General features: G+C 40.2%; 1 protein-coding gene across 2 annotated transcripts in view; it reads right to left on the bottom strand.

The window, feature by feature from the left end:
* LOC108716513 (disheveled-associated activator of morphogenesis 2) overlaps positions 1 to 12706 on the bottom strand; it is a 145535-nt gene that overhangs the window by 48845 nt on the left and 83984 nt on the right. For both annotated transcript variants that reach the window (XM_018262697.2, XM_018262698.2), the window contains exons 10-14: positions 7439 to 7556; positions 6526 to 6664; positions 4552 to 4610; positions 1606 to 1790; positions 793 to 1110 (exon numbers count right to left, since the gene is read on the bottom strand). In XM_018262697.2, the coding sequence (XP_018118186.1) occupies positions 793 to 1110; positions 1606 to 1790; positions 4552 to 4610; positions 6526 to 6664; positions 7439 to 7556 (819 nt within the window). The remainder of the gene's footprint in view (positions 1 to 792; positions 1111 to 1605; positions 1791 to 4551; positions 4611 to 6525; positions 6665 to 7438; positions 7557 to 12706) is intronic.

A 12706-nucleotide genomic window follows, 5' to 3' on the forward strand; every position in this document is an offset into this window, starting at 1 on the left:
AAGCCTGTGTGTTTGGTATTTTCCCCAAAGAACTACAATCAATAAGAATAACGAGGTGGCAAAATCACTTTATAGGATTTCTGGATTGGACAAGATTGGTTAAATGAGCTCATAATGACCTAAACATTGCTTTCTAATGTTCCTCGGGGGGAATTCATGGGACATGATAGTTAAAGGGAGAAGAAAAAAGTCTTGCACAAACATCTCTTTGGTCGTACTTTTTCCAAGACCTTTATCTGACTAAACCCGATAACTCAATAATAACACCAAATGCGGCCTTGTTGCATGTTTGATTATCTATTACTATCCAGTGTCTTAACTGACAATAACTAATGCAGAATGGCTCACATTTCTAACATAACATGGTTCCCGAAAACACAAGACAATTATATTAATGTGAGGCTTTGCAATTAAAAAACGGGTGTCATACTTTATACACTATGGGGATCCCTAAGGCAATACTGTGATTGTTTTTATATTTTTCCTCATTGGATACAGAGGTGTTGGGTTTTCTAAAGAGATGATTCTTTGTGCTATGCCTTTTGAATTCAACAAAAGCTAGTGGAGTAGACCTTGTGATGCCATTCAATGCCATCACATCATCAAACATAATTTGCTTGAATATTAAATTGTTCATGTTGGGTATGTCATTACAGAAAATCCTAATATTTATTCAAGGGACATATTAAAGCAGGCCATATTTCTCCACTGTCACACTGAGAATTTTGCAGAAGAACAGTTAGATGCAACAAGGACTTAATTTGTCAGGGTTGTAAGTTGTAAGCACTGTACCTCATTCAGCTTGGACCAGTTGAAGGACTTCAGTGGATGGGAAGGCTGGGGAATGGATTTCTTTCTCAAACTTGTGCCATAGTTAAATGTGGTGAGAGGGGGGGCTTGCATTCCCATGCTAAAAAGAGGAGGAGCTCCAGGGGGAGGAGGCGGTCCTCCTGGTGGTGGTGGAGGAGGTGGAGGTGGTGGTGGGAAAGAAGTGAACTGCAGAGGAGGTGGTGGTGGGGGTGGCAAGTTTTCAGGTAAAGGTGGAGGAAGAACAAATGGTCCACCAGGTGGTGGGGGAGGTGGAGGAGGGAATGAAAGGGTTCCCCCATTCTGAAAAGAAAAAAAAAACCATATCAACAAAAAAAGTTTTTTTGAATGTATAATTCCGCAATAAAATGCCATGAACACTGTACCTAAAATGATTGACTTAAACTATGTACAAAATTCAAAAATCAGAACCATTAGGCTTTTGTCCCACAGAGAGATTGACACATAGACAGCTGGTTAGAAAAACAATATGTTTCACAGTTCCCTGGAAGACACGCAGGCCAGGTATATTTAGCAGCAATTGATCGGAGTGACATAAAGTGAGTCTAATTGGGAGAACTAGGAGAATGGAACAAGCAGTTTCTCACTAAGGTAGAAACTACATGAACTTATACTGGTTTAAGGTAAAGCTATACTGTACATTCATATAATGCCCACAAGACTAATATAAAGAAAGAATAGCGATAAAAGGGATTAGTGTGCACATGACTTCGTCTGTAGAATCTGCACATGGGTTTAACCATAGAGACTAACCAGACACAGCTGGAAGTTACCCACCGAGAGCTCATTAAGCTGGGACATGAGATCAGTCATATGATCCCGCGCCTGTCTGAGCTCTAATGATTCTTTCTGCAGTTTGTCTTTCATCTTATTTAATGTCTTCATCATCTCTTCCTTCTCTTGCGTCTTTATATCACACTCCCGCTCTTTTTTCTCCAACCTGCTGCTCAACTCTGTGTGCTCTAGGGATTAGGAACAAGGAATGCATATTTTTATTATAATTGTACATGGCAGATCAAGATAATTAATAGAAGATAACATGTACACACTCAACTAGGAAGACTACTGTGTAGCAGAGATTAAGCATTATCACTTTACTTCATCATATAGACTAGATATTTTAAAGTCCCAGTGTCTATCATAACCTCCAAGGGTTTATTACAGGTCCGGAACAGGTCCGGACTGAGAATTAGAATAGGCCCTGACATTTCAGGTACACAGAGGCCCAATCAGCCCACACAGAGGCCCAAACAGCCCCCACCAGCCCACTAAATACTGACTTTCTATGGCACCTTATAGCAGCCCCTCTGGCATTTGCCAGAACCCATAGATTGCCAGTCCGGGCCTGGTTTATTATATGTCAGATAATTGTCCCACTGCAAGTTATTGTTCTGCTATAGGCAACGGTCTTATAGAAGAAAAATTACCAAAATTAAATTTATACAAATAGACTCCAAGTCAATCTATTGGACTTTGTGAAGAGTAAAGAAACACAAATGAATTGCTCCTTTAACCATGTACTGGTTGTCACATCAGGTGGTTTCTGCGGGGCTTCACTGGGAAATGCAAAGTCATCTTAGAAACAATTGGGAAAGTCTTCAAATTCAGCCTTTGTGGGAGCACTGCTGCTTCTAAACATTGTTTAGCCTTCTCGTTGGGAAAAGTGGGTGGGAAGGAGTTATCAAGCCAACAGAATCAGTCTCATGCGAACCAGTTGTGATTTATCAGTTTCCAGCTTTGGCAAATGAGTGTTTTTGTATCTATAAATGAATGTTTTGATTTGTATAGATCTATTTGTATACTCAATGCTGTACATTCAACCAATACTTTAATAGAACAGAAGAGGAATGATGCAGAATATATATATAACGTATAACTACAGTATATATGCCAATACAGTCAAAATTAGCTGCTAAGTACAGGTATGGAATCCATTATCTAGAAATCCATTATCCAGAAAGCTCCGAATTTACGAAAAGGCTGTCTTCCATAGACTCCATTAAAATCAAATAATCCACATTTTATTTTTTTTCCCTGTAATAAAAAAAAGTACCTTGTACTTACTAAGATATAATTAATCCTTATTGGAAGCAAAATCAGCTCATTTGGTATATTTAAAGGGATACTGTCATGGGAAAAAAAAAAATTTCAAAATGAATCGGTTAATAGTGCTGCTCCAGCAGAATTCTGCACTGAAATCCATTTCTCAAAAGAGCAAACAGACTTATTTATATTCAATTTTGAAATCTGAAATCGGGCTAGACATATTGTCAATTTCCCAGCTGCCCCATGTCATGTAACTTGTGCCTGCACTTTCTGGCAGGCTGCTGTTTTTCCTTCTCAATGTAACTGAATGTGTCTCAGTGGGACATGGGTTTTTACTATTGAGTGTTGTTCTTAGATCTACCAGGCAGCTGTTATCTTGTGTTAGGGAGCTGCTATCTCGTTACCTTCCCATTGTTCTTTTGTTTGGCTGCTGGGGGGGGGGGGAAGGGAGGGGGTGATATCACTCTAACTTGCAGTACAGCAGTAAAGAGTGATTGAAGTTTATCAGAGCACAAGTCACATGACTTGGGGCAGCTGGGAAATTGACAAAATGTCTAGCCCCATGTCAAATTTCAAAATTGAATATAAAAAAATCTGTTTGCTCTTTTGAGAAATGGATTTCAGTGCAGAATTCTGATGGAGCAGCACTACTAACTAACTGATTCATTTGGAATTTTTTTTTTCCCCATGACAGTATCCCTTTAATGTTTACATGATTTTAGAGTAGACTTAAGGTATGAATATCTAAATTACGGAAAGATCCGTTATCCGACCCCAGGTCCTGAGCATTCTGGATAACAGGTCCCATATCTGTATTATGAGACAGAAGAGGGAAGGTGTCCTGTTGAAACAAAACAGTAGCCATCTTTTGGGTTGTTCTTTCGTGTGAACATCCAAGGTTTCTGATGGCAAAAACTGAAATTCAAAAAGTCTTTAAACTTTTAGGGCAGAGACACCCGAAGAGATTCGGGGAGATTTAGTCGCAATGGCACTTGGAGCGATTAATTTTCCAAAGTCGCCCGAAGTTGTCTCACGTGGAAACTTCGGGCGACTTCTGAAAAACGAATCGTTTCAAGTGCCATCCCACTGGCGATTTACATTCTAGCCAGCGGGAAGTCAGTTCAGAGAGATTAGTCGTCCGAAGAAGAGGCAATTTGTCACCGGGCGACTAAATCTCCCCGAATCTCAACGTGTGTCTCTGCCCTTAGAATAGAGCAGGCTTTCAGTCCAATGAACCCCACTAAGCAACCAGAGCCTACAACACACTCCGTCTTTTGCTTTTAGTGACATTAGTGAAGCTACTGTATGTCTTGAGATCTATCAGGCAGATTCGAAAATCTCCTTTGGAGGATTATGTCAGCACCAATCCCAATTGGGTCTTCAGGAACCACATGATTAGATCATACTGATTTAGCCCAGCATGTTGGTGGGAAAATTGCGTGGACACACTTGTTTGGAGGCATCCCCAAATAAGTGAATTTTACAGTGTATACTCAGCTTTAGACTTACTTTGTTTTACCCCGTTTGTATACTGATTTTCTTATTTCAGAACCTTTACCTGGCTGCAGTGGTGAGCTCATGTGAGCTGTACTCTGTATTTACTTAGTCGTGGGAAAGATTTTGTGAAGTGACTTGTGAAGAAGAAAACAATGGAAAATAATTGAAAACATGACCCACCTTTCCTGAATTTCTCAGCTTGTTCTCTCCACTGTTTCACCTCATTTTCATTCACTAACCTACGAGATTAAGAATATTACAGTACTCAAGCAAAACCATCCACAGTGTTTTAATTTCAATAATGAAATACATTCTCTATTGCTGTCTTCCCACTTGCTCTATGGGATTTTCCCCAAAAAGGCAAAGCAAAAGAAATTTATGAACATTCAGGTTCACGCTTTTATCACTATTTGTCTTTTTTATCATCATTAGTTGATATTTATAGAAAACTCGAAATGACTCGAACAGAAATCGTTGGGAAGTTTTATCTTCAGCATTCAAGCAAAGTTGATAATTGATTTCTTTGTCCTGCAATATCAAACCTACTGTGATTTCTCCACTTGCAGTGGAAACAAATAATATATATGGTTCCTTATTAAATTATTATTATTATTATTATGTCACAATTTTTATTATGTTTTTTTTATTTCTAAATTACACTGTTTAAACTGCAAATAATTCACTCTACAATATAGAATTTCATTCCTGAACCAGCAAGTGTATTTTTTTAGTTGTAATATTGGAGGCACCATCTCAGGTCATTTTGCCTGGTCATGTGCTTTCAGAGAGAGCCAGCACTTTAGGATGGAACTGCTTTCTGGCAGGCTGTTGTTTCTCCTACTCAATGTAATTGAATGTGTTGCAGTGGGACCTGCTGTTCTTATATCTAGCATTGTTCTGTTGTTAGGCTGCTGGGGGGGGAAGGGAGGGGGTGATATCACTCCAACTTGCAGTACAGCAGTAAAGAGTGACTGAAGTTTATCAGAGCACAAGTCAGTGGCGGAACTACCCGGAGAGCAGGCCAGGGCCCGCACCCCCTCAGGGCCCCCCGGCAGCCCGTGCGCCACTGAAATGCGGGCCGTACAGAGGGGGGCAGGGCCCGGCTGCGCGTCACGCACCAGGGCCCGCCCCCCTCTAGTTACGGTACTGGCACAAGTCACATGACTAGGAGCAGCTAGGAAACTGACAATATGTCTATCCCTATGTCAGATTTCAAAATTAAATATAAAAAGAAATCTGTTTGCTCTTTTGAGAAATAGATTTCAGTGCAGAATTCTGCTGGAGCAGCACTATTAACTGATGTGTTTTGGGAAAAAAAATTCCCATGACCTTTAATAATATATATGGTTCCTGATGTAAAAATGGGCTAAAGAAAATACCTATAACAATAACACCTTTATTGAAGCCACCCTTAAATCCTCTTTGGTCTGTGCCCAATGTACACACCAGTGCAATGTTTTCTCCTCTCCTTTTAAAGTAACGTAAGTTACATCAATTCAACCTTCTACTTTTCTTCCCTTTGGTGTCTTCCACAATCTTTTTTCAATTTACTTATTTAAATTTCTTTCTTTTCTCATCCCAGTTTGTTCCTCTCCATTACCCTTCTTTCTGAATTTTATTTTTCTATGTCTTTCTCCAGCTCTTCTCCTCACCTTAAATCCTCCCTTGCATTTGTTCCTTTCATTTTCATTGTATTTACAATTTTTTCTTGTCTCCCACACATTTGCTCTCCTTCCCTCCTCTTTAAACCCTAGTTCCATTTTACTCCATTTACATGCACATTTCTTTGCTTATTTGTCATTTTCACCATTCCAATTCCCCATTTAACCTCTCCCTGAATATCTGCAAAAAAGGGGGTCTGTGGAGAAGTTTGGAAGCAGTCTCAATGTTGTGTGCTTTCCCCAGTTAACTTCCTTGTTTGTTGCATCTTAGTGACTCCAACAACCTGAAACTAAAATCACAGGGACTGAGGAGAATTAAGTCCACCATGAGCTAGCCAAGAAATAACCAGAGTAATACCAGAAATCAGAATTATTGTATAGAATTGCAGCTAATGTCACAGCTGTGGGCTCAGTGTGGACCACTTGGATGAACAAAGAATTACACACAAACACAATTTGTTTTTGAGACAGAGGATGAAATTGTCTAACTTACATCTTAATGATGTTTTTGACATTGAAGTTTTCAAGTGGTGCAACATCGGGGTCTTCTCCTTTCTCATCCTGTAGAACAATTTGTTGCAATATTCTATCTAGAAGTTGCCAGTGCTGGATAGTGCTGCCATTCCACTTATCTGTGTAATAATAGATAAATATACAAAATAAAAGACATTCCCTGTTACTGATACAAAATGCAGATATTAGAGATACAAAACAAGAAAAGGGATGGATTGGCACCATCTCTAATAAGTGTTACACATGTAACTGAGTGTACAGATAGCTGTATAATATTAAACCCTCTAAGCTGATTTTAGGGTAGGGAAGAGAGGGCATTAACTATGGGCTACCAGAATCATAGAGTATCTATGGGGGAAAATATTTTGATAAAAGCACAAAGGACACATTGTATCGTGTATCAACTTTAGATTCCAGTATATTCGTCAGGGTTGTCGAACCTGCAGCCAAAATACTGTCATAGTTTAAAATTATAGGACATCTCTCCCCTAACAATATGGCCCAATGCCTTTCTGCAATTCCCAGGATGACAGCTTCTTAAATCCCAGCCCCCTACAACTGAATAATATCCTAAAAGCCATTGGGGATCAATGGGAAAATTTGCTCCTGGGCAGCAACTAATCACTGATTAGCTTATTTCAGCCAACTACAGGTCTAAGCATTGAAAGCAATCATCTGATTAGTTGCCCAGGAGCAAATTTGCCCCCTGTTTATAAGTGACCCCCATTGTGTTTCTACCTGGTCTCAAAACCCTTAGCAACCAATCAGATGATTGTCTTTAAAATGGTGAACCATACATGCCACCTGTCGATTGGTTCTTACAGATTAATATGTTAGGGCAAATCGTGCTCCTTACATTCCCCCTTGTGGGAATTCATAGTGTTGTAACTTACATGGCATCTGCAAACAGTGTTGGAGTATAGATAACAAGTAAGGGTAGGAATCCGTATGTTTCAGTTTCTTCTTAACAACTTCAAACATCTGTGTGGCACTTTTGGTGTCTATGTGGATCTGTGGGCAAAAAGATGAGCATCCATGAGATGAAAGCTCAGCGGCACCTTGACTGCCCAAGTTGTCATTCGGACAAAGAACCCCATAAAAAAAATCACTTGCACTCATACATACACGGAGGGAATGGGGGGATTTTAAACATCTTGATTCTGTGTTTTTAGCATTAGAATTTGTGGACACCTTGACCATGTTGGAAAGAACTTCCAAAGAGACATTGTGATCTAGGGAATTGCTATAGAATCTTTATTTCATTTCTTCAGTTTCTGTCAACTTCTACAAGTCAACATACATGTCTTATGGGGCTTAAAAGACAAACACATTTTCCAAACTGAGAAAATGCCACCAGACTTGACTCTTTCTGATCCAAACTGGTCCAAATGGCTGGTTCTTGCTCAATACCAGCCCCTTATACTACAAAGGGAGTTATCCGATCTTGCCTGTCAGATGGGCTACCTTGAGTTCTACCATAGGGGATACAGATCATCAGTGAAGTTGCCCCAAGCTATTCCAGCGTCCACACCTCAGGTAAACATCCTTTCTGCAGGTTATCTGTTACCTTACTATCTAGGGGTCAACAATACATATTTAGAGGCTCCTATACAGGATCTGCATTGCGGTCAGTGAGGCTGCACTAATTATCCTGCTATCCTTACCCTAAGGATACACGTTCCTTCCTCTACTTACTCTCCAGATCTAGTAGTGACTATATTGGGGGGGGCATTGGATTTAATTCTACCACATCACTATAAATACATTCAATGTAAAGGAGAAACTTTATTCACTATGAAAATATCCATTGGGGCACAAAAATACTTCCTGTATCATTACGGCTCAAATAACTTCCAAATGCTCCATTTTTATAAGGGGAGCCTTAAAGAATAGGTCCTTTCAGGACAAGAGGAAGCCAATAGGGCTGCTGTGGCAACAGAAAACTGGCTAGAAAGAAAGAGCATGTCCAAAAATACACCAAGGGGGTTATTTATCAAGCTACGACTATCTGAACCTCGAATAATTTGTAGTTTTCGGAGCAAAAAAACAAAGGTGACTTTTTTTGGAGATTTAATAAAGTCCGATGGTCTAAAAAACTCAGAATCCGAAACCCCAACATCTAAAAGCTCTCAAAGTCCTGTATAAGTCAATGGGAAAGGTCCTAGTTACTGCGCTGATGTCTGTACCGAGGTTGTATATAAGTCAGTGGGAGAGGTCCCTATCCTATTAGACCATAGAGTTTCTATGGTCTGCGCTGGAATTAGCTTGAAAATCTGAGTATTTCAGGCAAAAATCCCAAAAATTCTGAATTGTTTTGGAAAGAGCACGAAAAATCAAGCGATTAAGGATTCGGGAGTTTTTCCCCATGCCGATTAAATTGTGCTTTTTAAATATTAAATAAGGTCATATCGTGGATTTTTAGTCTGACTTTTTTATTTCTAAAAAATCAGATAAATTCGGATTTTGATTAATAAATGTTTTTTGGTGATTTCACTAATCTAGTGCTTCACCATGGAAACGGCACTGCATTAAATACATCTTGTAACCGCTCACAAGACGTTAAATACATTCACAGCTTGATAAATTCTTGACATCATTTCACCATTTGTTGCTCACATTCCAACACCTGAGAATACAGTTGCCCAGGGCACTATAAAACAAGGCTGTTCTGTGGGATCGACGGCCGACAATAGAAGCCAACACATACTTTGTACAGGTTTATCGTTATTATACTGCAGCAATCATTTGTCAAGCAGTTAAGCTAATTATGGAAAGGTCTGAAAAGCTGAATCAGGAATATAATATATTTTTGTGTGATTATATTGAGTAGATTTGTTACTCTTTCAGCATACACTATATACCCAATGTGATCATTCTGGAGATTTTCACTTGAAGGAGAAGGAAAGGCTAAAACTAAGTAAGCTTTATCAGAAAGGTCTATATAAATACACCAGTAAACCCTCAAAGTAATGCTGATCTAAGTCCTCTGTCAAAAGAAACACCACATTTCTTTCCTTCTATTGTGTACACATGGGCTTCTGTATCAGACTTCCTGTTTTCAGCTTAAACCTCCAGGGCTTGGGCTTGGGCATGCTCAGTTTGCTCCTCTCTCCTTTACCCCCTCCTTTTCCCCCTCCGTCTTCCCCCCCCTGCTGTAAGCTGAGCCCAGAGCTATGAGTGAGCAGGGAGAAACTTAGGTAGGAAGTGACATCACACCAAGCTAATATGGCAGCTCCTATCCCAAACAAAGAGAGAGAGCTTCTATAGTTGTATGGTAAAGCATTCTGCAGAATAAATATGGTGTTATAGCTTGCACTATTGTGGCTAATCTATTGGTAATGACATTTTTTTTGTAGTATATGACAGTTAGCTCGCAACTTTAACCCTAAAGACTAGAACATAGCAAACATCTGTCCAAGATAACCTAGGACCAACACCTGTATATTGGACACTGCATCACGGCACCATATAGTATATTTTGACATTTATAAATCAGTTACAGAGATGTGTCTGTGGGTGGCAAGTTATGAAATGGAGATGTATTTCGAATAGGCCCCATCTTCCTAAAGGGATATATCAATTCATCAATTTAATATAGGTTGTCATAGGGTTATATAATTCCCTGCCTGTTGCTGAATCCTGCCCATTTTCTAGTCTATTGTGATTTCTGGTTCTGATCTCTGGTCCATTCCCTAAACACAACTTGCATTCCAATGGCCCAGACCTTGGCCTATCTATTGAATTCTGCTTTTCTGCTGCCTTTCCAGACTTTGGCTTCATACAGGACTAGCCCCATTGTCTCCACAGTTCATCTTGAGCGGTTATTGCTTTTTGCCGTAATATAACTTGTCTTTGAAACCATATTCTGGTGTAACACAGCACAGGGACTCCATCCCATCTATACTCAGCCAGTCAGTAGACAATCCATGTCTATATTTCTTTATTTTGGGTTTTCTCAGAGGAACGTTTCTATTTCAAATCTGTCAGGCTGAATCTTATACTGGAAATTTTTCATGAAATCATGCCCTTCAGTTGGGTCCCAATTCCTTGCTGCTGAATCTGCCATACAAAGTTGCAGGTGTGAATGAAGCCTTCCTGACACTAATACTCTGCCGACTTCTTATTTCCATCAAACTGTTCTTTCCTCAATCTAACGCATTTTGCAGTTATTGGAGAAGAAAAATCCACTGGTTTTATGTCACCCAAACAACCACGCGTTCTCATTCCCGCCAGGCCTTAATAAAACAGATCCGGAGCTGTGTCCTGCCAACTGCCTGTTGCACATTCCCTTTCTACATTTGCAGCATTGTACGTGTGGCTATTGATAATGTGTGGGGACCTGGGACAGAGCCATTGATATGGTTCATTTTATTTCAACATTAGCACATCATTCATTCTTGGTGTTGGATGAGAAACAATTGTGGCACATATGGAAGAACAAGGCTCTCTCATTGGTTTCCCTTGTTCCGGCAGCGCCACTCTTATTAACAAGAAACCTTGTAGGTTATTAAGCAAGGGAACTGCCTTTGTTTGACAGACTTTACTACACTTCCCCTTGGTGTTTTGTCTGGCCGTGTTTTCATTCTGGGGATTTTTTGGAAAAGCACCAGAGAAGCTTTAAAGCAGTCAATGACGCTTGGAAGGGAAAGTGTTCGCCCTTCTCTCATGTGAGGATGAATATTCAACATTGTGTAATAAAACTCTTAATCTAAATACCATTCATGTCATGTACGGCACCTTCCTTTTCTGTATTGGGTAACTGCTTGTTGGAAATCTGGAGCTGCTAAACATGTTACAGAGGAGAGAAAAGCCATTCAGCAGTTTTTGATATATTTGAGTGTTCAGCAATACAATTCACAAAAATCCCAATGGATTTCTTCATATATTGGTGCCTCATATATGTATATATAGTATAGTATTTTTATCCAAAAGTATCCAGACACTCCATGTAAAATACCAGGTCTCACTGTTGCGTTCCAAATACAGGAACAATCTGTTTAGAGTGGGGGGTGGATAGAAGATCAGAGGCAGACAAACCTGACATTACTATGTGCATTGCCAAGCATTAGCTGGAGTGCTTCCTAATCCCCTGCCTGGTTCTTAGTTGTTGGGTTACTTTATTCCCTGCCTGTTGCCTAGTCTTGCCCTTTTTCTACTGTGATTTATGGTTATGACCTCTGGACATTAGTGATGGGAGAATATATTTGGCAAGTGCGAATTCGTGGTGAATTTCCACGTTTCGCCAGCGAATACATTTCCAATTGTGCCCGCAACAATTAAACGGACATCCATTGACTTTAATGTGCGTCAAATGTCGCCGGCTTCAAAATTCGTGTTTCGCAAATTTCTTGGGAAATTTTGGGCCAAGCGAAACGGGACAAATTCTCCCAACACTACTGGACATAGCTTGCCTGCCGACAGCCCCAATTTAAAAAAATCAAAGGCAAAAACCTAATCTTACCATGTGCAATGCAAATGTTGCTGGACTGGTGTAAAGGGCATGTTGGACTATAGAAACTAGGGATGCCCGGAACCAGGATTCGGCTAGCATTCAGCCTTTTTCAGAATCGGCCGAACCGAATCCGAATCCTGATTTGCGTATGCAAATTAGGAGCAGGGAGGAGAATTGTATGACTTTTTGTCACAAAACAAGGAAGTAAAAAATGTTTTCTCCTTTCCATCCATAATTCGGTTAATTATTTGGCCGAATCTTTCGCAAAGGATTCGGGGGTTCAGCCGAATCCAAAATAGTGCATCCCTAATAGAAACACCTCCCCTGGAGCGATAAATGGCAATTGACCATCTGGCAGTCTGATGGAAGAGTCTGGGGTGTGTAGATGCCAGGAGAACACTACCTGCCTGAATGCATAATGCCAATGGTAAGTTTTGGTGGAGGAGGAATAATTAGCATGAGCTGTTTCCATGGTTTGGGCCCCTGTATGCAGTGAAACCTTAAGGCTACAGGGTATAATGACATTCCTGACAATTCCATGTTTCCTACTTTGTGCAACAATTTGGGGAAGGCCCTTTCCCGTTCCAGCACAATAATATCCCCATGCACAAAGCCAGGTCCATGCAGAATGGGTTTACTGAGATGGGAAGAAGCTGACTGCAAAGAGCCCTGACCTCAACCCAACTGAACCCCTGTGGAATGAATTGGA

Source organism: Xenopus laevis, chromosome 5L (assembly GCF_017654675.1).
Source record: "Xenopus laevis strain J_2021 chromosome 5L, Xenopus_laevis_v10.1, whole genome shotgun sequence".
NCBI classification, from domain to species: domain Eukaryota; kingdom Metazoa; phylum Chordata; class Amphibia; order Anura; family Pipidae; genus Xenopus; species Xenopus laevis.